This window comes from Balaenoptera acutorostrata, chromosome 14 (genome assembly GCF_949987535.1).
Source record: "Balaenoptera acutorostrata chromosome 14, mBalAcu1.1, whole genome shotgun sequence".
Classification (NCBI taxonomy): Eukaryota; Metazoa; Chordata; class Mammalia; order Artiodactyla; family Balaenopteridae; genus Balaenoptera; species Balaenoptera acutorostrata.
The window spans coordinates 50,216,923-50,244,266 of NC_080077.1; the positions used below are offsets into that span (position 1 = coordinate 50,216,923).

The 27,344-nt window shown below is 37.3% G+C and overlaps 1 protein-coding gene across 6 annotated transcripts in view; it reads left to right on the top strand.

Moving 5' to 3' along the window:
- CDK19 (cyclin dependent kinase 19) overlaps positions 1-27,344 on the top strand; it is a 181,196-nt gene that overhangs the window by 112,386 nt on the left and 41,466 nt on the right. For all 6 annotated transcript variants that reach the window (XM_007190694.2, XM_057528026.1, XM_007190698.2 and 3 more), the window contains 2 exons: positions 18,875-18,985; positions 20,458-20,598. In XM_007190694.2, the coding sequence (XP_007190756.1) occupies positions 18,875-18,985; positions 20,458-20,598 (252 nt within the window). The remainder of the gene's footprint in view (positions 1-18,874; positions 18,986-20,457; positions 20,599-27,344) is intronic.

Genomic DNA, 27,344 nt, shown 5'->3' on the forward strand with positions numbered 1-27,344 from the left:
TTTATCCAGTTGCGGCGAGTGGGGGCCACTCCTCATCGCAGTGCACGGGCCTCTCACTGTCGCGGCCTCTCCCGTTGCGGAGCACAGGCTCCAGACGCGCAAGCTCAGCAGTTGTGGCTCACGGGCTTAGTTGCTCCGCGGCATGTGGGATCTTCCCAGACCAGGGCGCGAACCCGTGTTCCCTGCATTGGCAGGCAGATTCCTAACCACTGCGCCACCAGGGGAGCCCTGTTTTTTGTTTTTTATATGGTGTGGATCTTACCATATCACCATATTGACAACTGAGACTATGTTATTAGTAGTACCTGACTTAAGAATACCCTTCCTAAAGGATTTTTCAGCTCCTTCTTCTTCCTTCCCTATTCCCTTAGTTCTGCCCCCTCCTCACCACCTCAGCCTTACCAACCAATGACTTTCACAAGATCTTGTTGCCACTGTTACAGGGACATCTTTAAAGAATTTGTGAGTTTACAAGTAAAGGAAGGGAGGAAGCTGGGAAAAGGTATAGTGGTTTAATAGTTGATTTCACCATACTCGCTCATAAGGAGGCTGTTCTGTTCTGTATCATAATCCTATGTTGCTTGATTTTTAAAAAAAAATTATTTTATGTATTTATCTTTGGCTGCGTTGGGTCTTCGTTGCTGTGCGCGGGCTTTCTCTAGTTGTGGTGAGCAGGGCTACTCTTCGTTGCAGTGCGCAGCCTTCTCATTGCAGTGGCTTCTCTTGTTGCGGAGCACGGGCTCTAGGCGTGCGGGCTTCAGTAGTTGCAGCATGCGGGCTCAGTAGTTGTGGCTCGCGGGCTCTAGAGCGTAAGCTCAGTAGCTGTGGTGCACGGGCCTAGTTGCTCCGTGGCATGTGGGATCCTCCCAGACCAGGGCTCGAACCTGTGTCCCCTACATTGCCTGGCGGATTCTTAACCACTGTGCCACCAGGGGAGCCCTTGATTTGTTTTTCTTCTACTCTTTTTTTGTTAAAAAAATTCAAATCTTCAGCCAGTTAGATATTCATATGCGCTAACATTAGCAAATAATTCTGGAAATGATCATATGCGAACATCTGAGCAGATGTTTACTTTTTCTTACTGCTCTATGGATTTTTCTCTCTCTATATTTAAAAAATGTTGAAGTCTCTCCTATAGTAACAGAGCAAAACAGTATAAAACCACCTCTCTGAGCCCTTAGTGCCCCTCCATTCGTAACCAAGTGGTTTCTCCTCACCATTAACTATCAAGGGCAGCCTAGCTGTTGTTGTAATCTGGATTTGTTTCCACCTTCCACCTTGGTTCAAAAAGTATTTATTGAGTGCCCACCACATGACTGGCCTTTTTCTCCTTGCAGTAAATAACAGTGAATAAGACAAGCATGATATCTATCCTCATGGAATTTATAGTTTCAGTGGAGAAAACTATTCTTTTTCAGCTTCCTCCATACCTCTGACAGAGGTTGACAAATCCAAGACACTTCTCTCAACATTTGAAATCATTATCTGTTCTCCCTTCTGAGAGGAAGGAAATTCTTCTTGGATTTTATAACAGTACATTTTCTCTCCTCAGAGAAGGAGACTTCTACTTCTTGAGCACATATTCTGAGTCTTTGTGTGATCCTCTTTCTCTTAAATGCCTCTTTTTCAGTCCCTTAAATCTGTGTGTATGTTTTTCCCTCAAAAGAGCTCTCTGCTAATTGACCTTCTCATCTTCTCATGAAAACACTTCCTGGGCAACTTCATCTCTGTGCTAATGACTCCCCAGTTTTTTTGCCTCCAATTGAGTGCTGTCTGCTGAGTTCCAGATCCGTATCCAAGACCACCATCGGTATGCCCCATGGACATCTCAAACTCATTAGGTCTGGTTCTAAAGTCAACATTTCTCTCCACCTCAAAGCTGTAATGCTTTTTCTGAAATTTGTAACATTATCTATTCACCTGCTTATAGCATCCTAGATCATTTGCCATCAGCCTATCAGTTACTAAATCCTACTGATTCTGTCCTGCCCTCTTTTTATCCATCTTTCTATCCTTATTGCTGTTACCCATGTCAGGTACTATCCTCCCTCCCTCTCTCGTTTAGACCTATTGGCCTCATCGCTTCCAGCATTAGCCTTGGCCTATGCTCCCACACTCCTGGGGCATATATAAATTATCTAAATTTATTTAGTCATGGAACCTATGTCTTGAACAACTTTTGACTTCTAGGTTATATGAGAACTTAAAAATATAACTAAAAGGATTTACTGATACTGACTATATTCATATATGGAATGACCATACAGTTTACCAAGTAGTTAATATAGATATATATATATAAAAACATTAGGATATGTATAAAAATATAAATAATACAAGAGGTCATTTGTTAAATTCCAAATGAGTGGTACATATAATTGCCACAGGGGTTTTTTGTTGTTTTTTTTTTAACTGGCCAGAGGGGAGGATTTTTTTTTTAATTAATTAATTAATTTTTGGCTGTGTTGGGTCTTCGTTTCTGTGCGAGGGCTTTCTCCATTTGCGGCGAGCGGGGGCCACTCTTCATCACGGTGCGCGGGCCTTTCACTGTCGCGGCCTCTCCCGTTGCGGAGCACAGGCTCCAGACGCGCAGTCTCAGTAGCTGTGGCTCACAGGACTAGCCGCTCCGCGGCATGTGGGATCTTCCCAGACCGGGGCACGAACCCGTGTACCCTGCATTGGCAGGCAGATTCTTAACCACTGCGCCACCAGGGAAGCCCGCCATAGGGGTTTTGAAATGCATGAGATCATTAATAGTAAAGTCCTTAATGAATGGAAAGGAACAAAGGAAGTAGACAGCTGGCAAGGCTAGTGAAGGATGGGGGTGGATAAAAGGGAGAAAAAGATAATGTAAGGTAAGTAGTAAAGATACATGAAACTGAAGTTAGTAAAATTAAAAAACAAGCTTTCTGTGGATGCTCTGGCTGCATAAAATACATGGTGTGGGGGGCTTCCCTGGTGGCGCAGTGGTTGAGAGTCTGCCTGCTAGTGCAGGGGACACGGGTTCGAGCCCTGGTCTGGGAAGATCCCACATGCCGCGGAGCAACTGGGCCCGTGAGCCACAATTGCTGAGCCTGCGCGTCTGGAGCCCGTGCTCCGCAACGAGAGGGGCCGCGATGGTGAGAGGCCCGCGCACCGCAGTGAGGAGTGGTCCCCGCTTGCCGCAACTAGAGAAAGCCCTCGCCCAGAAACGAAGACTCAACACAGTCATAAATAAATAAATAAATAAATAAAGAACGTGAATTTCTAAAAAAAAAAAAAAAAATACATGGTGTGGTTGCCATGTTAGTGAAAACAAAGTCTTTTTTTAAAATTTAATTTTTATTTTGTATTGGAGTATACTTGATTTCCAATGTTATGTTAGTTTCAGGTGTACAGCAGAGTGATTCAGTTATACATATACATTATATCCATTCTTTTTCAGGTTATTTTCCCATATAGGTTATTACAGAGTATTGAATAGTGTTCCCTATGCTATACAGTAGGTCCCTATTGATCATCTATTTTATACGTAGTAGTGTTTATATGTTAATCCCAAACTCCTAATTTATCCTCCCCCCCACCTTTCTTTCCCCTTTGGTAACCGTAAGTGAAAACAAAGTCTTTTGACTTCATTGCCCTGTAGTCCTTTAATTTAGGGACTGGACTATGTTCCTAATCCTGGCTAGTCATTTTGTAGTTATCTGCTCTTATCAAACAGGCAATTAGGCAATAGATTGTGTTTGTAACCAGAACAAACAACATCCTTTGACACCAGAAAAACAACTTAAAATACATGCCCTCATGGTCTGTTGTACGTGTATTTGAGCTATGTGGTCTTTTGTCAATATTCTAAAATTCTGAGATAGCCTAGCATTTTCAAAAATCTGTTATTTTGGTGATCTCTTTATAAACAATCTTAACTAAACTTTTAATTTCAATCTTGTCAATTCCAGAGATTATTAATGTGTATAAGTTACAATGGGGGGGCCATTCCAAATATATGTATATAGATTCATTTTTTAGAATTCATTCACGTCTTAGCGTATGTCATCTGTGTCTTATTAATACATCTTTTTCCTCTTTTTAGAGTTTTCTCTGTGACTTTTGGAAATTATATTTTTTCTTCATTACCATTTCAACTAGTACTGTTTTTCAAGTTGGTCGTACGAAGTAAGAATTGACACATAAAAACTCAGTTTAATATAAAACGATTCTTGGTTTTGAAATGGAAATTATAAGGTTGTTAAGATTTTTCCTGAACGTTCTATTCAAAATACTTTTTAACGTAATATCCTAGAGCAGTGGTTTTCAGACTTTTTGACTGTGATCCACTCTTGCTCTGGCGCTCTCTCTTGCTCATAACCTATGATGTGCACTGGTGTTTTCAATTATTTTCTGCTCCAGTCCAGTTCAGTGATTTCACTTGGGGAGTGGGGGTGGGGAATGCTGTTTGCAACTCACTAAACTGATTTCATAATCCACTAATGGGTTATAAGTTGCAGTTTGACAATATCTTAGAGTAGATCTTTATAAAAATTAATTTTTTTAAATTGTAGAACATTATAGGGTAGCAAATCAAAATTATTCATAGTTTATTCCTCTAGGTAACTCCTGTTGACATTTCAGAAATATTAAAGAAAAATATGAGTGATAAGAATATATAAACATAAAAAAAAGAATATATAGATATAATAAGAATTCAAAAGATTTAAAATGAAAAATTTTACACTTCTACTTTCCTCAACCTAGTCCTCCTGCACAAAAGTAACTACTATAGATGACTTCTTCTGGCCTTACCAATGCTTTTCATGCATATGCTAGCACATGTATATCTTTTAAAAGCACCAAGGGATGCTATACATTCTGTCCCATCTTTATCACTTAATATCACCAAAAATACAGATCTATTTTATTCTTACTGCATTCTTTTTAATGGCTATTTAATATTCTACTGTAGGGATAGACCTTAATTTATTCAATCAGTTTCCTGTTGATACCACTTAGATACTGTTAAGCTTTTAAAAAATTCCCCAGTCTGATAGATGAAAAATAGGTCTCCATTGCTTCAATTTGTATTCTTAAATTAAGTGAGGTAGCCATATTTTCATATAATTTTTGACTATTTAAATTTATATTTATTTTTGTGAAATGTCTATTCATATTCCCTACCCACTGTTGAAGTATTTTTCTTAATGATTTTTTTATAAGCTCTATAAATCAAGCAAATTCCCTCTAATGTCTTACAATTTGGTGAAATTCTCCAAGTTTGTTGTTAGCCTTTGTTTAGAATATATTTTCTGTGCAAGATAGTTTTGTAGTCAAATTAATCCACCTTTTCCCTGTGGATTTTATTTAAAAGGAGCTTTCCCCAGAGTGGATGTTTGTTTGTTTTAAGTTTATCAAAGAGTGTGATCAGAACTTATGTTGGAGAAGAGCATTTCAAAGAGGACAGTCTAGTGAGGTTTGACATTTTATATGTACATTGCAAACAGCCTTGAGTAGGCATTAAGTTTCAAAGCTCCAAAATCATTCACAGAAAGCTTGCTTTAATGTTGTCCTTTTTGCATATGTGCTCTGCTAAACACAAAATTATGGAAAGTTATAGTATTGTGAACTATTTTAATTATTATAGTGATTTCTAGTTTTTTCCTAATCAGTGTTTAACATATTTTCATAAAAACCACATATGTCACATTGTAGTTCTTTAAAAAAAAATTAAAGTTAACACTCAGTAGAAATAGAATTTATTGATTAAATCTAGTAGATGTTTAAAAGAAAATAATAAAAGAAATAATTTTAAAAGAAAGAAAAGAAATAATTCCTTTCATTGTGGAAATTCATCCCCCCTCTGTGTTTTCTCATAATACGTATAAAGATTTCTTAGCAGAGTAGGAAGGAAGTAGATTTTCTATTTAATGGAAACAATACAGTAGACATTTCCTGGATTATATTTTGGTTAGATCATTTAGTAGCTTTCCTTATTACTACTGTTAAAATTCCTGTGAGGTCTTCAGGAACTATAAATGATTATTTGAGCCTTGACTTCACTGCATTTATCTTCTCTAGAAGCACAGTGATATGAAATACATTGGATTATTGGTACTGATAATTTAGCCATTAATACTTAATTAAAACCCTTAGCTATAAATTGTAAATGTTAGTACATTTCCTTGTAGCATCTGGGGTGGGTTGTCAGACCATTGATAATGCCAGTCATTCCAAAAAGTGGAACATCTAACACGCATTAGACAAGTTCCTTCAGAAAGCAAAAGCGTTTCCCTCTCCCTATACATCCTCAGCCAGCACTGTCTAGGAATTGGGGGGTTGGGGGGGGGGGAAGAGATGAATTCCAGGGCTACTTGGCTGCCTGTTTTTACTAAAGAAAATGTAAACTGTGCATTTTAGAAGTGTATTGGGTTGGCCAAAAAGTCCATTCAGGTTTTTCCATAACATCTTAACGGAAAACCCGAACGAACTTTTTGGCCAATCCAAGTTAATAAAGATATGGGTTAGATGTAAAACCAGATAGTTTGAGAGTGCACTGAGATAAAAATAAGGTTTATTATGGGCATCTAAGATAAAACTACTACTACATTATTTTGCTGAATTAATTAATTACCAATTTCAAGTTATTTTTCAGACATTTTTTGAACGTTCTTATTTAATTTTGTTTGTCAGTTTCTTGTTGATAATGGCAGTTTTGAAAACAATATTCTCTCAATGTGGGATAAATGTCATCTAACCAACGTGTTTGAAAACCAATTCATGTACCATTGCTTTCATTTTCTTATTCAAGAAAACTTGTTGAATGCCTACTACTTTGTGCCAGGTCCTGTGCTATATAAGTGGTTTTATAATATTCATCTGGAAAGAAGAGAGCTATGCTCTATTACATATGATAGAAGTCTGCCATAGCAAATTTAGAATAAAGTAGGGATTTCATTTAATATTTACTCCTAGAAGATGAGTAATGAAGGAGTTCTTAGATTCGGTATATTCATGACATGATGAGAATATCGGCTAGTACACTTTTCTTGCTGGTTGAATCTCTGTAATTCTCAGTTCACTCTTTCCAACAAACATACTTCATTAGGAGTACCTTCTCTGACTTTCCAGCCTAGGTTATGTCTGCTGTATATGCATATTCTGTATTTTTCTTAATAGCCTCATCATAATTATAGTTTTAAAATTATTTGCTTTATCTGCTTTCTCTTTGGTCTCTATTAGGCCATAAACTCCCTGAAGCTCCCTGTGCCTGAAATTTGCTGGGCACTTAAATGTTTATTAATGAATTTTGACTTTTTAAAGTCATTGCTACCTGCTGGGTACTTTCCATCATGTTTCTGCCTCATCCCCATGTCCCAGGGCAAGGCTTTACAAGAGACAATAGGTAATGGGTAGAATTCTGTGCAGTGGAGACCTTGGGAGCCCATTCATGATGATTGTAAAGGGAGTATTCCGAAGGTGAAGGCCACAACTTATGCCAGTTATGACACTTCCTTTATCAGGGCAAAGCTCACTGGTCCTTAAGTTGGATCTTACCTACCTGCCTCATTTCTGGTTAAAATCTTTACAGTGCCAGTTTTATCTTGAATCTCAGTCTCCCCCCCACCAATAAATTATTTGTAGGAAAAATAGATTTAGCCTTTGGAGTGGATGGTTTTGAATGTTTTATTTGGGAGTTTTACCTTTGAAGCCATTTAAGATTTTAGGATGGGAGAATTAACATTATTAGACGTTTCATTTTAGGAAGATATCTTGATGTCAATGCATGAGATGTAGGCGATGTGCATGTCAATGCATGAAAAGATAGGCGATAGATCATCACTCATTAATTCAGCCACCATTTGTTAAATACCAACCCTGTGTCAGGCTTGTAGACAATGGAAATGTAGAGATGGAAGACATAGTTCCTGCATTCTAGAACCTTACAATCTATTAGGGGAGATAGATAATTAAACTACATTATAATTTTATTTAATTAGTGGCATGTTAAGAGAAATACAGGATCGAAGGAAACACAGGAGAGAGGCACCCACTTGGACTAGGAGTTTCGGAGAAGGCTTTTTAGAGGCAGTGATAAATTAGTCCTTTCTAAAAAGCAAGTAGGCGTTAATCAGGTGAAGAGGATAGGGAAGATGTTTCCAGGCAGAGACAAGAGCACATGTATAAATACCAGTTAAAGGTTTATTTTAATTGTCAAGGTGAGAATTCATGAGTGATATTTAAAAGGTGGCATATATAGCACGTGTTCAGTAACTGAACACTGATTGGTTTTAAGGTTTTGAATTTGCCTTGGTGATTGGGACATATTGGTGTGATTGCAGGAATAGTGGACCCACTATTCTTGGGTGGAGGTGGGCAAGTGATGTTCAGTTTTGGATCTGTGGGTTTTGAGGTACAGTGGGATTTCCATACGGATGTATAGAATGCACAGTTGGAAACTGATGTCAGAGTTTAGGGGTGAGATTAGGGGTAAAGATTGAGGTTTGAGATTCTCAATAGAAGTAGTAGCTAAACCTCAGACACATGGGTAAGATATCAAAAGAGACTGCAGAATAGAGGAGAAGGAAAAGAGGACTAGAGACAGAGGGGAATAAGAAAATACTTTTTTTCTTTTTAAGGCAGGATCTAAATAAGGAGTTTTAAGTTAGTTTTTTATTTCTCTTCATTTTACTTCAAGGAGAAAAAAGGATAAATGAGGAGGAAATAAACATTTGTTAGGAGTTTGTATTTACTGAAACCCCAAAACACTAAAAATATGCCTAAAGTCAAAGATAAATTTAGTTTTGATAATTGTGAAGGTAGGGAAGGGTTTCAGCAAGGATCATTGAAGCAAGAAAAGATTTTCTGATTACCCCTCAATGAATCAGAATGCCCCTGAGAATTCCAGGTAATTTAGGTTTCACTTTGTAAACTCTTTATTTTGATTTGTATCTGTTTTATTTTTTATATTTAAAGTTTATATACTCAGAGTGCCATTGAAAAGTAACTACTGTAGCTGACTTATGGCCTTACCAATGCTTTTTAAGCATATACCAGCATGTATGTATATCTTTTAAAAATTCCAAGGGACGCTATATATTCTGTTCCATCTTTATCACTTAGTACCATATCTTACTAATCATTCCAAACCAAAAATACAGAACTATCTTATTCTTACTGCATTCTTTTTAATGGCTATATAATATTCTACTGTAGGGATGGACCTTAATTTATTCAACCAGTTTCCTGTATCCAAGAAGTGTATCCAATTTTCTCATATGGAATATGTTACATAAAAGATTAAATACTCATATTTTAAAAGAACATATATGCTCTCGTAGTCAAGGGGATGTAAACTTCTTATTTCTTACAGACTGCACTTGGTTTCAAATATCTTTCTCAGACCAAGTACATGTAGTACTTGAAGTCAGAGAAGAGGAAACTAGATTGTTTGTTGCAAATGGAAAGCGAAATAACTTTCCTATAGCTATACTATTATTATAGAATCTACTAGAGGAGTGTTTTAGGCACTTTGGGAAGGAGATGAGATGGCATTTCCCGTGGCAGGATCTCTCAAACATGTATCTCTGACTGCCTGGAGTGCTTAACCTTTTAATCACTTATGTACAGCATAAGTAACAGCTATTGTTTGTCAAGAACTCGTAGCATGCCAGGCATTCTACATCTGTTATCTCATTTAGTCCTCATAACATTCTTGCCAATAGTGGTAGGTATAAGAGTAATAACTATAATTTGTCAAGTATTTAATATTTTCTAAGCATTGTGTTATGTAGTTAATGTACATTTTTTTAATCCTTACAGAAACTGTATGTTTGTCAGTAGATATTTTTATTCCTCCATAACGCTTAGAGGGGGTAAGCAACTTGCTTTATGTCATACAGCTGTGGTCAGGGCTTAAACTCAGGTCTCTGAATTCTAAAATCTGTACTTCTTGCATTATACCTGCTACCTCACTATTACTTCTATCGGGTGGCGATGGGGAACATTGACCTCCTTGAAGCTTCTGACTGGTACCTAAGCAGTGTCACTAGAGTAAAATAAAGCAGAAAATTTAGGGCCACCTTGAACCGGGGCTGGTTTAGTGTGTTATAGACCCCTGTTCAGCGTATGAGTGCCACCTGCTGGAAGGTTATAATGTATCTACGTGCTTGTAAAGTCCTTCCAAAAAGGTTGTCACAGGTGTGAAAGTGTCAGGTTTCAAAATGTAAGTTTTTAAATTTCAGTTTAGGAATGCTGGGGCATTTTGAAGTTAGGTGAATCTCCTATTTGCCATAAAGTACGTTTCTTCATTTATCGTCATTTTTTTTTTGCAGAGAGGGGAGGGTTACACATTAAAAAAGAAAAAAAAAGATACACTCCATGAGTGCTTTCTAAAAAATAAAGTTTTCTTTTTTAAAAAAATTAATTTATTTATTTTTGGCTGTGTTGGGTCTTCGTTGCCGCGTGTGGGCTTTTCTCTAGTTGCGGCGAGCGGGGGCCACTCTTTGTTGTGGTGCGCGGGCTTCTCATTGAGGTGGCTTCTCTTGTTGCGGAGCACGGGCTCCAGGCGTGCGGGCTTCAGTAGTCGCAGCATGCGGGCTCAGTAGTTGTGGCACATGGGCTTCAGTAGTTGTGGCGCACGGGCTCTAGAGCGCAGGCTCAGTCATTGTGGCACATGGGCTTAGTTGCTCCGCGGCATGTGGGATCTTCCTGGACCAGGGATCCATCCTGTGTCCCCTGCACTGGCAGGACCTGTGTCCCCTTCATTGGCAGGCGAATTCTTAACCACTGCGCCCCCAGGGAAGTCTGTAAAATAAAGTTTTCTAAAAATAAAGATCAATGGTCAAATGAATCATACCGTTACTTATAACAGATCAAATAAGAATAAAAAATTGGATTTACTTTGAGATAAGTGAGTTATTGAAGTATAAGAGGACCCTTTCCAATTAGATACCCTGAAAAAGATAAATCTGGAAGCCCTGGGGGCATCAGAGACTTGGAGAACAGAAAGTACAGATGAAAGAGAAAGAAAGATGTGTGGATAAAAATACAAATGGATTCTGTAAATGTTAGTCTAGCACAAGGCTCAGTGGAGTCAGGATCCTAAATAGTGCTTTAGAGAAAAAAGTTTAGGATTATAGCTTTAGATTGTTTTATGTTTAGGATAGTGAAAAGTAGACGCTTCTTATAGTCACTTAGATGCCTTGGAAGGGGGATCAGATAAAAGTCTTGGCATGCCCACTGCACATTCTTCATTAGGCTTCTTTTGGATCACGTTAGTACTCTGTAAGTGTCTGGCACAGGGGATGTTATCACTTAGTGTGGGATTTTCACAGGAAAATCATGCTATACTTAACTGCTCTTTATGTGATTAAAGCATATTTGTAGTTGCATGATGTCATGTTGAACAAGTATTTGTGTGACAAGAGATTAAACTCCGTTGGTAAAATCTGATTTTGCCAAGAATTCAGGAAAGTACAAGCATGATCATCTCCTTTCTTTTATCCCTTCTCAGATCAACTGTGTAAGAAGCTTAGCTAGCATGATAGTATTGATTTCTTAGCAGGTAGATTTCTGGAGAGAAAGAGCTATCTTTTCTGTGTGTGTGTGTGTGTGTGTGTGTGTGCGTGCGTGCATGTGTGCGTGCTCACGTGTATGTGTACATTATAAGAGTAACGCTCATTTAGAAAACTTGTAAAGTAGAAAAATAGGAAGAAAGAAAAATCACACATAATCCCACCACCCAGAGATAACTACATTGACGTTTTGGTATATTTCCTGGTTTATAAACATATTTTATATTTTGCAGCCTGTATTTATTTTAATTATTTATTTTTTAACACGAGAAAAGCATACAAATTTTATTTGATGTTAAGTTTTGTGTGACACAGGGGCTTTCCTAGAAAAGAAATGAAGATGCCAAGAAATGGGTAGGCCTGAGACCTGATGTCATTTTTAACAAAGAGCAATAAATTTCAGAGACATTACAAGACAAAGGAAGGGGTTTTTAGACTTCTAGGGGCTGCAAACTGTGGGAAGGTAAATGTATAGGGGAAACCAATGGAAGATAAGGGCTATCTTAGCATGGTTTGTTTGTGCTGGTCCAATGCAATGCTGACTTTCTGTCTTCTTCGTGGTCATAAAACTTCCCTGGGAGAGGGGATTTATGGCAGTCCTCAATTCTTAGCGTTTCTACTTTTAGTCAGATAAGGGAAGCTGCAGGAAGGCTCCTTTCTGCGTCTGTTGAATCTCAGATGCCTTCAGCTCAAAATCATTCGTATGCCAAAGTGTCATATTTTGGAGTGGCATATTCTGATCCCCTTCACCCTCCTCCAAAATAAAAGATGAAATTTAAATCTGATGAAGGCAAATAAATGGGAAATTCTGTACCAGTGTGCCTGGCTAGGGAAAAAAACACATTTTTTCCCTTTCTCTGATTTTTAAAAATTGAAGTACAATTGACCTACAATACTATCTTTGTTTCAGGTGCACAACATAGTAATTCAATATTTCTGTACATTACAAAACGATCACCACACGGCCTTTTATTATAGCATTAGAGCAAAAGTCTTTTCTCATGTATTTAAAAACTCTTGGCATATATATTTGAGACTGTGATATGTCAATATACCATAATTATCAGTTTTCTGACTATTGGCTGGCCATTTGTGTTGTTTACTGTTTTTGTTCATTTGTTTCTTCAGTAAATAGCAGTAGAGAAATTCACTTTTTTATTTGTTTGTTTCAGTAAATAGAGACAGAGAATACACTTTCATGTGGCGTTTGTCTAGGGCCTAGCATATTTATTTTTGCTAGCCTTGAAAGTAAACAGTGAATTGATTAATCTGTGCTTTAGTTCCTCAGTGTGTCTCCCTTTGTTCTCTGTTCCTATGTATCATTTTCTTCAGGATTTTGTAGCATTTATTGCATTCACAGCCCTTTCAAGGAACACCCTCATAGTACCCCTTGGTTCTTCCGGTTCTGTACCAGGTTAAATATCTCACCCTGAGCTATTAAGAGCTATGTTTCTGCTCTTTACATCAAGCCAGCACTCATACTTTTGCTAGAGTGGGTGCTAGTTGAGAGAAAAATTCCTTTTTAAGCCTAAAGTAAATGGAGCTTGTGGAAAGTTAGAGTCCCTAGAAGAACTATTTTAGACACAGTCTATTCAATTTATTAAAAACAAAATCTCTCAAAACACCTTTTGAAAGGATAGCAACGTTTTATAATATTCCAAGCTATTTACTGGTTGATTTTGTAAGAACCAGGTAAGTTCAGTATATTTAATTCTTTTGACAAATATTTATTGAGTACTTACTGTGTGCTAGGTACCATTTTAAGCACTGGGGATATAAAACCAGTGGAAACTTTGCCTTCATGGAGTTTATATGTTAATGGAGAGAAACAGACAATAAACAACGTAAAGTAAATTATTGTTAGAAAGATAATGTGGTATATATATTATGTATTACCTAACACCCAGGGGGAATTCTGATGCAGTAACCAAACCTATTAATATTTCTTTTGTAATAAAAGTATGAGCATTCACACTCAATGGACTAAATAAAGACTATAGCCGCTTCATGTTAGTGCAAATGAGATACTTCTATAAAATGAGTATTAAAGGGTAGTTTTCAAAATAGGTAAAATTATGACTGTGATCCAGATGTAAAATGAACACATTTTAAAGATTTTATTTAACTTATTAAATGAAGGAACCAAGTAGATGTTATAACCCATTCAAAGAAGAATCCATAGGACAGACACATTTATAGGTCAGGAATATTAAAATGATGTGCAAATTAAGGCAAAACTAGCATCTCCCACAGTGGGAGAGGGAAGTCAACGAACAACTACTAGACAGGACAGAATTTGCATGTAGATAGACATGACTTATTCTGCACCATTGTCAGTTATCTGTAACGTACAGAGTTGTAAAATAGCTTCCATAGAATCAGAATCAGATAACCGGAAATGACGTGCCTTTGACAATGCATTTTTTCCACTGAAGTGTAAATTTTTTTTCCTACCTGAGTTACCAGAAAGCTTTTGGTTTTCTGAGCTCTCTAGAATTACAGATAAGGGATATAGAGCTATAGTATATTTGATAGTGATAGTACTTTGCAGAAAAATAAAGATGCAGAGGGGTGGTTATCATTTTAAGTAGAAGGACTGTAGAAGACTTGAGGAGGTGATATTGAGGATTGAGCTAAAGGAGATGAGATTTTTTTGCCTGAGTAACTGGAATGATGGAGTTGCTTCTAACTGAGATTGGGGAAGAGCAGTTGGGGAAGAGGGCAGGGGAGGTGGAGATCACAACCTCAGTATCGGCTTTTAGCCATTCAAGTAGAGATGTTGAGGCAGTTACATATACATGCGTAGCTGCACTTCAGGGAATATGTGTGGGCTAGAAATAAACATTTGGGAGTTAATACGTACCGGTGACATTTAAAGCCTCCAAACTGGATGAGATCGCTTAAAAAAGCTCCTTCTACATGCCACACATTGTGCTAGTCCCTGTAGAGATAAATTTAAAATTGTCTTTGTCCTCAAAGAGTCTATGGTCTACTAGGGGAGGTGGATGTAAACAGTTAAAACTGTATAAAAGTATACTAATACAAATACATATCAAGTATACTAAGATAAATACATATCAAGTATACTAATATAAATACATATCAAGTACAGATGATTCAGGGAAGTCAAATCTGAGTCATCCTAAACTCCATCACCCCCAAAGTCACTCGTTCAGTGGCCCAACCATGAGACATGCACGGAAGAAAGTCACAGCATGGTACCTTTTATATCAGCTGACTTCTCCACTAACCCACTGTACTCAGCATGTTTCTAGTGATATTGGAGGACCTCGCTGGTGACACTTCTGCATGGCTTACAAGCCTCCTTATTATTTGCCCTTTGCCTTATCTCTTGCTTTACTTCCTCAGTTCTGTCCCTAGTGACAGAGATGATCGATTTTTTTTCTTTGATTGAAGTATAGCTGATGTACAATATTATATGTTACAGGCGTATAATATTAGTCTTTCACAATTTTAAAGGTTATTCTCTATTTATAGTTATTATAAAATATTGGCTGTATTCCCTGTGTTGTACAATATGTCCTTGTAGCTTATGTTATGCATAATAGTTTGTACCTCTTAATCCCCTATCCCTATATTGCCCCTCCCCCATTCCTTCTCTGCACTGGTGACCATTAGTTTTTTCTGTATATCTGTGAGTCTGCTTCTTTTTTGTTGTGGTCACTAGTTTGTTGTATTTTTTAGTTTCCACATGTAAGTGATATCATACAGTATTTGTCTTTCTCTGTCTGACCTATTTCACTTAGCATAATACCCTCCAAGTCCATCCATGTTGCTGCAAATGGCAAAATTTCCTTCTTTTTTTATGGCTGCAACTCTGTATTTTTGAAACACCACTCTGGCTTTAGAGTGAAAAATGACTTAGGAGAGGGAACAAAACAGACATAGTTTGCTATTTCTTAGCCTCAGCCTGCCTTCCCATTGATATTTAATGACTTATAAAGACTTGAAGGGTTGGAATTCCCTGGTGGTCCAGTGGTCAGTACTCTGCACTTCCACTGCAGGGGGCATGGGTTTGATTCCTGGTTGGGGAACTAAGATCCCACATGCCGTGTAGTGTGGCTGAAAAAAAAAAAGACCTGTAGGGTAGAAAAGGCATAATAAGTATGCAGAAATGGAAAATGTATGTTGCTATATAATGCAATTTTGGGGGTAAGGGGAAATTTCCTAGTAAATGCATGCAGTTGCAAACTTTACCCTCTTCCCTCCTGTATGTCATATTAAAAGGTAACCTGAATGAATGGCAATTCCTCAAAAAAATCAAACATAGAATTACTATAGGGTCCAGCAATTCTACTTCTGAGTATATAAAAGAATTGAAAGCAAGGACTCAAACAGATATTTGTACATCAGTCTTCAAGGCAGCATTATTCATAATAGCCAAAAGGTGGAATCAACCCAAATGTCCATGGGATGATAGGAGGGATGAATGAATAAGCAAATGTGGTGTGTACATATGATGAAATATTACTTAGCCTTAAAAAGGAAGGAAATTCTGATACATGCTACAACATGGATGAATCTTGAAGACATGTTTAGTGAAAAAAGCCAGACGCTAAAGAAAAATATTGAATAGATCCATTTATATGAGGTACCTGGAATAGTCAAATTCATAGAGACAGAAAATAGAATAGCAGATACCAGGGGCTGGGAATGGGAGATGCATACTGGCACAGAGTTTCAGTTTGTGAAAACATTCTGGAGAAAGGATACAGTGGTGGTTCTTGCACAACAATATGAATGTACTTAATGCCACTGAACTGCATACTTAAAAATAGTTAAAATGGTAAATTTTATGTTATATATATTTTACCACAAAAAAAGTGACCTGGAAATACCATGGAGCTGTAAGAAAGAACAGAAGGATTTCTATAAACTAATATTGTACTGGTAATGAGAGATTTACAGGATAAAGTAAAAAATAAGTGCTATCTTTTGTGTAAATATTCATATTTGCTTTTATTTGCATAAACAAACACTGGAAAGATTAACAAGTAACTAATAAAAGTAGTTATTTCTAGGAGGCAAGAGGGCCTGTGGTCACTGGGGGCAGGAGTGGTAATGGGACATCTCAATGTATCTCCTTTTATGTACTTTTGATTTTTGAACTATGTAGATGTATAACCTATTCAAAATAATGTTCAAACATAGGACTTAAGGTAGATTCATTGTAGAGGGATCAGTAATTTGTAGTCACAAAAAACCTAATTTTTTAGAGGTATTGATTAAATATTGCTACATGTGACGTGCCCTCTCCCAGACAAGTGGGGTCCAGGGTTCAGGGGTCTGTGCCAGTGTTTGGTGTTTCAAGAGCCTGGTTTAGATGCACAAGTGAGTTTCACCTTTCCTTCCCCTGAAAGCAGGAAAGAGAACATATATTCTGGGTAGACACTTAATAAAATCAAACTCTCTATGTTCATCAATAGCAAGGTTGACCATGGCAAGTGGGGTCATCATTAAACACATTATTTGACTGAGTCTAGGAGCCTAAAGCGTTCAATAATCAGGAAACTGTCTGAATATAGCTCTGCATTCCTCCAAAATGCCGCTTTCTCTGATTCCATCATTAATTAGGAACATATGATGTGTAACATTTGCATCTGAAGCCAGAAGCAGGACTGCTTAAGATTTCTTAGGCCATGGGAGCAGAGACAGTAACTGATAGCTGAGCACCCACCTAATTCTGCACCCCCCAACCCTACCCCTCATCAAGGGAGTTAGGACCGTTGTATCTTCCCTGGTCATTTTTCTTCCAGCTCCTCCTTTCCCACCTACATCCAACAGGAAATACAGGTAGAATCCTGAGGCAGGCTGTGAGAAGTAAAGGCCTGCTAGGGTCAGCTCAGCCCATCCTACCTTAATTTCTTAGCTGTGTTCCAGGGCATAGGGTTTGGAGGGAGAACCCAGGGAGTCCCATCTGGGAATCATGCCCAAGTTATAGCTGGTAGATCACTTTCCAGCAAGGTTGTCAAGGTGTATGTGAAGAGAAAGAGCTGAGTGACAGAGGCAAAATGAGAGAATTGAGAAATCTGTCATTGAGAGTAGTGAAGAAATGCACAACTGGGAAGTGGCCTATAAAAGTTCCAGAGGTGGAGTTCAGATGACTTTGACATGATTCGAGTACAAGCATTCAAGGTATGCGCTACTCATTTAAAGTTATTAGGATAGCTAAGTGATTTATTTCTCTCTGCCTCATTGATCTGTTTGTATGCCTGTCTTCCCTACTGCATTGTAGGAATCGAAGACAAGGACTTTAGCTGAATTGGAAAAAACATGGACTTTGGAATCAGGCAGATCTATTTAAATCCACACCTCTTCTCTTTCTAATGTTGAACTTTGCTCAAGTTATTTTTATTACACTGAACCTCAGCTTCTGTGTGCATCATAGTGTTAGGAGGATTAAGTGTGAGAAAAACAATTTATATACTTTCCCTTTTTGTATCTTCCACAGAGCTTTACATTTTAAAGGCATTTGAAATATTTATCAAACTGAGTATGTTTCTACCTATTAAGTCTGAACCCTGGTTAAGGACAGCGTGTGGCAGGCATATTTATAAGGCTTTCACCTTGAGCAGCTAACGTTATCATTAATAAGTATTTTATCAGGCAACTGCCTGTTATGTGCCAAGTACTAAGTTTTCACGTGCTGATCTGGTCTGTCTTTCCTTCTTAGTATCAGAGTCCAGCCTGAAGCTTTCTGCTTTGTGTAGGCCTATTCTTTTCCCTATTTACAGGACCTCTTCTCCACACCAATTTTTATCAGTGGGTTTGAGAGTCATTCCCTTATGCTCATTACTCTTCTAAAAAACCTCAGTCTCATGCTCTAGGCATGGATAAGTTAGGGATTGTTAAATATCTTTCCTTCTTTTGTCAAATATTTATTGAGCACATACTGTGCTGGAGTGGATACAAACAGTATTTCTGCTTCCCAAGAAGTTTTTCCTCTAGTTAAAAAAAAAAAAAAAATACGCGCATGTCAAAATATATTTAATTATTTAGCAATATGATATTACTTTTGCTTTTACTATTTTACGTTTTACCATGTAAAAGGATCCCATTTTTAAAACACACACATACACATAGAAAAAGGATTGGAAAGAAATGCATCAAGATGTTAACAAAGCTTATCTCTGAGTAGCGGTATTTGGGTGTGCACGTGTGTGTGTGTGTGTGTGTGTGTGTGTGTTTAATGTTGCTTATCTGGATTGTCTAAATGTTCAAAAATTTCATTTTGAAGTTATGGGAAGTGCATCATCCCCCCCCTCCCCTTGCTAACAGGATAGTGACCCCTCTCTTCCTCTTGCATTCAGCTTTTGCGAGAATTGAAGCACCCTAATGTGATCGCCCTGCAGAAGGTGTTCCTTTCTCACAGTGACAGGAAGGTGTGGCTGCTGTTTGATTATGCCGAGCATGATTTATGGGTAAGTCTAAGCTCACTTTAATTTTAGGGTTATTTTATATAGGTATGAAGAAATAAATGTATGTGCTGCATACTGCTAATGCACAGAAAGGAAAACTTGCTCTGTTGACCATAGTTCAAAATAAATATACTAAATGTAATTTTTGATTTAAAAGAATTAGAGCAATAAACATTAACATCCTATTTTACTGAGAAGATGGTATTTGTAACATTCAGAAATTTCACTTCAAAAAATCTTACTGAGTGGGAAATTGTAATTTTATGCAAGTAATTAATGGCAGTTTACTCATATGTGTAGTGAAATTTGCTTTCTTTTGTGGTCCACACAGTAGTTCAAATTTAACCAGTTATGTACTTGTGAATAGTTTCTCTCTCTAAATTAAGGTCAATCTCTTGCAGCATTTTGCCATTTAAAATGGACTCCACCAAATAGAAGAATACCTGCGGTTTTGCAAATATTAGGGTTGTTTTTATCAATATATAAAAGAAGCCAAAATTTTAAATTCCAAATGTTTAAAGTTAGGAATCAGGGCATTTAAATATTTTATCCCAGGAGTTGCCAAAAGTAAAAAAATTCCAATTTGGCAATAAGTTCAAATTTTGGATAATTAAATTTTGACTCAATATAGTGTGGTTTGTCATCTATAAAAATTGTAAATCTTTTTAGGAATAACTTTAGCAAACTCATAGGTCTTGAAGGAAATTTCAGTTTATGCTCTTATAGCAGATATTGACAAGACTCTCCTCTGCCGCGGATATTTAGTACCCATTTTGGCATGTTTTGGACAAGGGTGGAGTGGAGATGGAGGTGGATGTGAGGGGTGGGCGCAGGTAAAATTTCTTCCCCTTCATTACAAAGTTTTTATAACCCACAATGTAACATGTGTACATAAAAATTTGAATATGATGATCTGGTTGTATTTATTTCAATGGGATTGAATTCTCCTTTTTTTTCTCCCTGCTCCTTTCTAGTAGTGATTTGCTATTTAATATTGACTACTAAGAATATATCCTAATTTCATTATGTGCCAAAGAAGGTGAACTTTCCAATAATTCTAATAATACATATAGCCAGTGATGTTACACAAATGAACTAACTTTTTATAGAATAGGAAAGATTTACAGGGTTTTTTTTTTCTTTTGTTTACTCTTTCTGTCAGTAGAGAATACAACCAATACTATTTTTTAGGCAGGTTTTTAAATACCAACCCTTTTTACTTCTTGGTTTTATTTAATGAAAATCTTAAGGGTTTCAGTAAATCTAGTCATTATAACCACATTAATACTATCATATTTACCCTCAATATAGATTCTGTTTTGGTTTGATCTTATTATTCAAATTATTTTTCTTTGTGTCATTATTGGCCTTTAATAAGTAATCTTAAAATGTAGAGAATTTATTGCAGCCTTGATTGTGTTTTATTGACACAGGCAAAGACTATGTTATTATAATATATATATTTTAATTTTTAGCATATTATTAAGTTTCATCGTGCATCAAAAGCAAATAAAAAGCCCATGCAGTTGCCAAGATCTATGGTTAAATCATTACTTTACCAGATTCTTGACGGTATCCATTACCTCCATGCAAATTGGGTGCTTCACAGAGATCTGGTAAGTATGTTTCTTTTAAATCGCTCAATATGTGTCTTTCTCTTTTCAAAAATATCTTTTCTTCTTGGTACAGTTATGATGAACATGAATTATAGAAAAATTTGAAAATACACATAAGCAAAAAAGAAGGAAATAAAAATCGCCATAAGCCTATGATCAAAAGATTACCATTATTAACTTTTGGTGTATGTTCTTCCCATACATTTACGCACAACTATAAAATGTCATTGTGATTTTTCAACAAATGATTGGCATAATCTTTTTTTTTTTTTAATTTTTACTGGAGTATAGTTGATTTACAATGAGCATAATCTCAATGGGATGGCCATATGTGAAACAAGTACTTTTTGATCCATTTTGTTTTTCGTAATTTTGCTCACCATTAGTAAAAACTTTAATAATTAAAGACTGAGTTCACATTGTTTTCAAAGCTAAACTGAAATAATGACCTGCATCCAGTAAATAGAATGTTATTAGTATTAACAATAGGTAAATAAGTAAATCTAACAGGGGATATATATCAATACTTATTAGGCATATTATCCATAATTCAAATGTTTGATGTTTGATTTTACTTTTTTACTCAGTACACATATAACAAACATTTATTAATGTCAAATTATTTTATTCATCTTTTCACTGTTATCATTTTAGTTTATGTTGATGAGATTTTTTGTTCTTAAGAAATATGGGTACTTAATATCTGTAATACCACTGAGTTTATAGTTGCAAGTTTTATTTTGCTTAGGCTTTTGCAGATTCTAGGGATATAGTAGGGATAGATCTAGGTCGACTCAATTATTTTAATTGAGGAGAAGTATTTATTATAGAAAGGAATGAATACATAAGGGGATCTAGATAGTACCCCTTGCTACCTTGTCAGTCAGGCCTAGTCTTCTGGCTTGAGCATCTCTTGATGTGGCATTGAAGTTACATTGGGGCCAAATGACAGGGACCACAAAGATGCATTTACCATTTCAATAGAAGCAGTTCACCTCATAATTTTAAACTAAGGTTCTCAAAGCCTTCCACTTATCCATGTTACTATTACCCATGAATCAGCATGTTTTAAAATGATTCTTGGGTACATGAAGTTGTTCTAGGTCAAACCTTCCTTCATAAATGGTTTTAGATTTTAATTTGCTGTATATAACATAGCCTATGTGAGTTATATTTTTGAGGTCGTATTCATGTTTGAATCATTGATCAGAATCCTTTACTGAAGATTAACTGATCTCAACTCTTCTCTTTTTGTCACAAAATTGTATATTTTGTTCTAAATAGCATAGATTAACACATTTTATTTGTGATGTCACTGCCTGAATATCCAGTGGTACTAAAACCTAATAGAAGCAGGACTCAGTTTTCTCCCATCCAAACTTGCTGCTGCTTTAGTGTCCTCTGTTTTGGTTATGGCAGCACCCGCCTCCTAGCCTAGAAACTTCTTTTACCACTTGCAGACCCCTGTACTCCACATCCAGAACTTGCCTAGTCCTGTCAGTTTCACCTCTAAAATATCTCTTCCATTCATCTGTTTCCATTCCTAGTGCCTCATTCCTAGTTAAGGCTTTTATTATCTTTTTCTTGTAGTATGGTGCTAGCCTCTTAACTTGTCTCCTTATCAACAATCTCTTTCCTTTTCAGTCCACTTTAGATCTTCTGAATAATTACTCAGCCCCTGCTTAAGAACTTTGAAACAGTTCCTCATTGCTTACAGACTAAAGCTATAGTTCCTTTTTTTGGCTTTTGAGGTCTTCTCAGGTATAGCTCCAACTGCCTTTAAAAATTTTCTTCTATATCCCTGTAATCTTTTACTTACACTGTACTGTTTAACTCTTGATTGTTCCCTGGATCCTCCTGAGAGTTCCTGCCTCAGTGGCCTTTATTTCTCCTGTTAAAACTCCTTACCCCATCTCTACATATTCAAATATTACCTGTCTTTCAGGACCTGCACAAATGTTAAAACTTATCCTCATATCCGTCATTACCTAGAAATAATCTCTCCTCCTTGTTGGTTGCTGTTGTACTTCATCTTTACTTCTCTTCTGGCATTTGCCTATTAGTACTGTAGTAATTTATATAGATGTCTAGAAGGTGTTCTAGACCATAAACTTATTGAGAGAGTGGGGTCTACGACCCATTTTGGTACACTACTGCTCCGGTACACAATAGGTACTGAGTAAATATTTCCTTAGTGAATGAATATCAGTAAGAATATTAATTACTACGGAATGTTTTTGGATCAGGTAACATATGTATTCAGCACACTTCCCAAATAAATTTTTATTATTTCCTTGTATGTGCAAAGCATGAAAGGATGAGGACAGTACAAACATGACTGTATCAAGACCTTCTCAGGAGTTTAGTCTGAAGAGAAGAAATAAAGACATGTACACAAACAATTTTACTATACGATAGACGAGAGAGAATGTGAACATGGCAATGTGAGAAGTACAGACTAAATGCTATTCACGGTTAGAAGAGGTTCTGAGTGGGGGAATAAGGACAAGCTTTAGGGAGGTGCCGTTTGAGCTGGGCTTTGAAGGATGAGTAGAACTTAAATAGAGATTTGAGAGATGAGGGTAACCTAATGGAGTGTCGGATATAACATTTCTGAGGTGAGAAAGCACTTGAATTATCCCAGAAAGAGTGTGTAGTTCTGTCTGGCTCAAAAACGGATAAGCTGAATTAGGGTAGTATGAAGTAAGACTAGGAAGATATGGGTTGGAGCCTGATCGAGGAAGGCCCTAAATATCAGGCTAGGGAGTTTGTTTGTTTTGAAGTGCTAAAAGTTTGTGAGCAACAGAATGAAGTTTTGTTTTCCCAAATGAAATTATTTTTCCACATTAAAGAAGCCACCATTGATTATTATTACTTCATCCATAGCATGGACACAATATGTATGTTTTTAATTGAAGTATAGTTGCTTTACAACGTTGTGTTAATTTCTGCTGTACAGCAAAGTGATTCAGTTATATTTATATTTACTTATACACACACACACACACACACACACACACATATTTTTTTTTAAAATATTCTTTTCCATTATGGTTTCTCATAGGATATTGAATATAGTTCCCTGTGTTATACAGTAGGACCTTGTTGTTTATCCATTCTATATATAATAGCTTACATCTGCTAACCTCAACCTCCCACTCCATCCCTCCCCCAACCCCTTCCCCCTTGGCAACCACCAGTCTGTGCCCTATGTCTGTGATTCTGTTTCTATTTCATAGATAGGTTCATTTGTGTCATACTTTAGATTCCACATATAAGTGATATCATATGGTATTTGTCTTTCTCTTTCTGACTTGCTTCACTTGGTATGATAATCTCTAGTTGCATCTATGTTGCTGCAAATGGCATTATTTCATTCTTTTTTATGGCTGAGTAGCTGAGTAGTATTCTATTGTATATATGTACCACATCTTTATCCATTCATCTGTTGATGGACATTTAGGTTGTTTCCACATCTTGGCTGTTGTGAGTAGTGCTGCTATGAATGTAAGGGTGAATGTATCTTTTTGAATTATGGTTTTGTCTGGGTATGTTCCCAGGAGTGGGATTGCTGGATCATATGGTAACTTTATTATTAATTTTTTAAGGAACCTCCATACTGTTTTCCATAGTAGCTGCACCAACTTACATTCCCACCAACAGTATAAGAGGGTTCCCTTTCCTCCACACCCTCTCCAGCATTTGTTAGTTGTAGACTTTTTAATGATGGCCATTCTGACTGGTGTGAGGTGGTACCTCACTGTAGTTTTGATTTGCATTTCTCTAATAATTAGTGATGTGGAGCCTCTTTTTTTTTAAATTAATTAATTAATTAATTAATTTTTGGCTGTGTTGGGTCTTTGTTGCTGCGTGTGGGCTTTCTCTAGTTGTGGCGAGCGGGGGCTACTTTTCGTTGCAGTGCGTGGGCTTCTCATTGTGGTGGCTTCTCTTGTTGCGGAGCACGGGCTCTAGGAGCACGGGATTCAGTAGTTGTGGCATGCGGGCTCTAGAGTGCAGGCTCAGTAGTTGTGGCGCACGGGTTTAGTTGCTCCGCAGCATGTGGAATCTTCCCGGACCAGGGCTTGAACCCGTGTCCCCTGCATTGGTAGATTCTTAACCACTGTGCCACCAGGGAAGGTGGAGCCTCTTTTCATGTGCCTATTGGCCATCTATATTAGCATGGACACAATATTGAAGATGTGTTCTGAAGGTGGTTCTGACCTAGTATAACACTTGTTTGTATTTTACCTATACATTTCCCTTAGTGCCTCTACTGCTTAAGTAAGTAACTCTAATAGGATTTGAAACTTTAAACCAGTAGGAATATAGTCTGTGATAGCCTACTCAATTCTTTTGCTGATCATGAGGCCTGCTATCTGGACCATATTGTCATATTGTCATGGTTTTGCCAAAGTATTTTCAGGAGTAGAAGATTTAAACTGTATATTTACTTTATAGATACATTCTGTGGTAGATACAGAAAGATAGAGTATATCAAGTATGAATATGGTTAAAAGGGATATGTTGGAGACATTTGAAAAATTATTATTTTGTATGTGAGCTGAAGAGTAGAGTTACAGTTTTAGTCAATGAGTAGGGTTTTTAAATGCTTCATTTCTTATTACAATAGGGAATCTGGCTTTACACTATTTGTTAGTCACAACTGTTTCAGAGTGCATACCATCTCTAAATTTTCATTTGGTGTGAGAAACCTAGCAAATCCATACAATTAAAGGTGTTAGAGTAAATATAAATTTGCAGTAATAGTATAACCTAACAAATTTAAGAAGTAAATAAAAATCAGTGTTTTGGATTTCACACAAAGAAGCATTACATCATCAGTGAGGTTGGTGTTTTTCATTGTGATAGATTTCATATCTAGAACAGTATTTTAATTATGTCATTTGGATCCTAGAATTTAATACAGAAACAGAGAATTTAAATAAAGTCACCAAAAAGATGACTTATATTGAGGAATTACTTTAAAAGGAAAGGAGCTAAATATATTCATCTTAGCAGAGAGACAGTAGAGACATAAGTTTATAAATATTTGGAGCTTGTAAACACCAAGGGAGGAAAGATGTATTTTAATTTTACAGCAGGATATAGCTAAGAGTAAGAAGATGAAATACAAGATGACTCATTTTTATGGGATTACTATTCTGGTAGGTTGGAAGAATGCCAAGATATAGTTTATCTCTTTTTCAAAATTATGAGCTTCTTGGGCTTCTCTGGTGGTGCAGTGGTTAAGAATCCGCCTGCCAATGCTGGGGACACAGGTTAGAGCCCTGGTCCGGGAAGAGCCCACATGCCGTGGAGCAACTAAGCCCGTGCGCCACAACTACTGAGCCCACGTTCCACAACTACTGAAGCCCGCACGCCTAGAGCCAGTGCTCTGCAACAAGAGAATCCACCACAATGAGAAGCCCGCCCACTGCAACAAAGAGTAGCCCCCGCTCGCCTCAACTAGAGAAAGCCTGTGCGCAGCAACAAAGACCCAACACAGCCAAAAATAAACAATTAATTAATTAAAAAAATAAAGATACTACATGTGGGGGCAATTTTTTATTAATGGACATGTAAAATATACATAGCCAACATGTCATAAACAACCTACAGCACTGTTGAAAATCCAATAAAAATTCTGCCTGAACAAACGGTGTGTCATAAGGAAGAAAAAAGAATATCACCAAACCAAAACTATGTAGTTTTGCCAGTTAATATGCCAAAATCACCCAGAGTCATTTATTATACATTTCTCTGTAGCTAGAATGTCTGTTGCTTCATTTTCTTTAATCAGCAAGTCCCAAGTATCTTTAAACAACATTTATCATCTCACAGATTCTATGGGTCAGGAATCTAGGTGTGGCTTACCTGGATTCTCTGTTTCAGCGTCTCTAAAAGGTTGCAGTCAACTCAAGTCTTGATTGGGAAGAGTCCACTTCTAGTTCACTCACGTGGTTATTTGCAGGATTCATTTCCTCACAGGCTGATGGGTGGAGGTCTCCTTGGTTCCTTGTTACGTTGACCTCTCCATAGAGCATCTCAAAACATGGCAGTTTTCTTTACCAGAGTGGCAAACATGAGGGCGAGAGAGAGAGAATGTGTTTGTTAGCAAGATGGAAGTCACAGTCTTCTGTAAGTTAATCATGGAAGTGACGCCTTATTACTTTTGCTGTATTCTGTTCATTAGAAGTCACTAGGTATAACCTACACTCAAGAGGAGTAGTTACGTAAAAGTGTGTACACTGGGGGGTGGGGATGATTGGAAACCGTGTCTGAAGCTGCTTACCATAGAGTCTGAGAGGCTTTTTTTTTTTTTTTTAATTTATTTATTTATTTATTTATGGCTGTGTTGGGTCTTCGTTTCCGCGCGAGGGCTTTCTCCAGTTGCGGCGAGCGGGGGCCACTCTTCATCACGGTGCGCGGGCCTCTCACTGTCGCGGCCTCTCTTGTTGCGGAGCACAGGCTCCAGATGCGCAGGCTCAGTACTTGTGGCTCACGGGCCTAGCCGCTCCGCGGCATGTGGGATCTTCCCAGGCCAGGGCTCGAACCTGCGTTCCCTGCATTAGCAGGCAGACTCTCAACCACTGCGCCACCAGGGAAGCCCTGAGAGGCTTTTAAATGATGTTTGGATCCTGTTATTGTCCTTTTTATTTAGTTATAATATAGTAAAGAAAATGCAGGAAGTCCCCTCCTTTCATATATAATTTTTTCCATGTATAAAAGTTGCTTGTGTAGTAAGA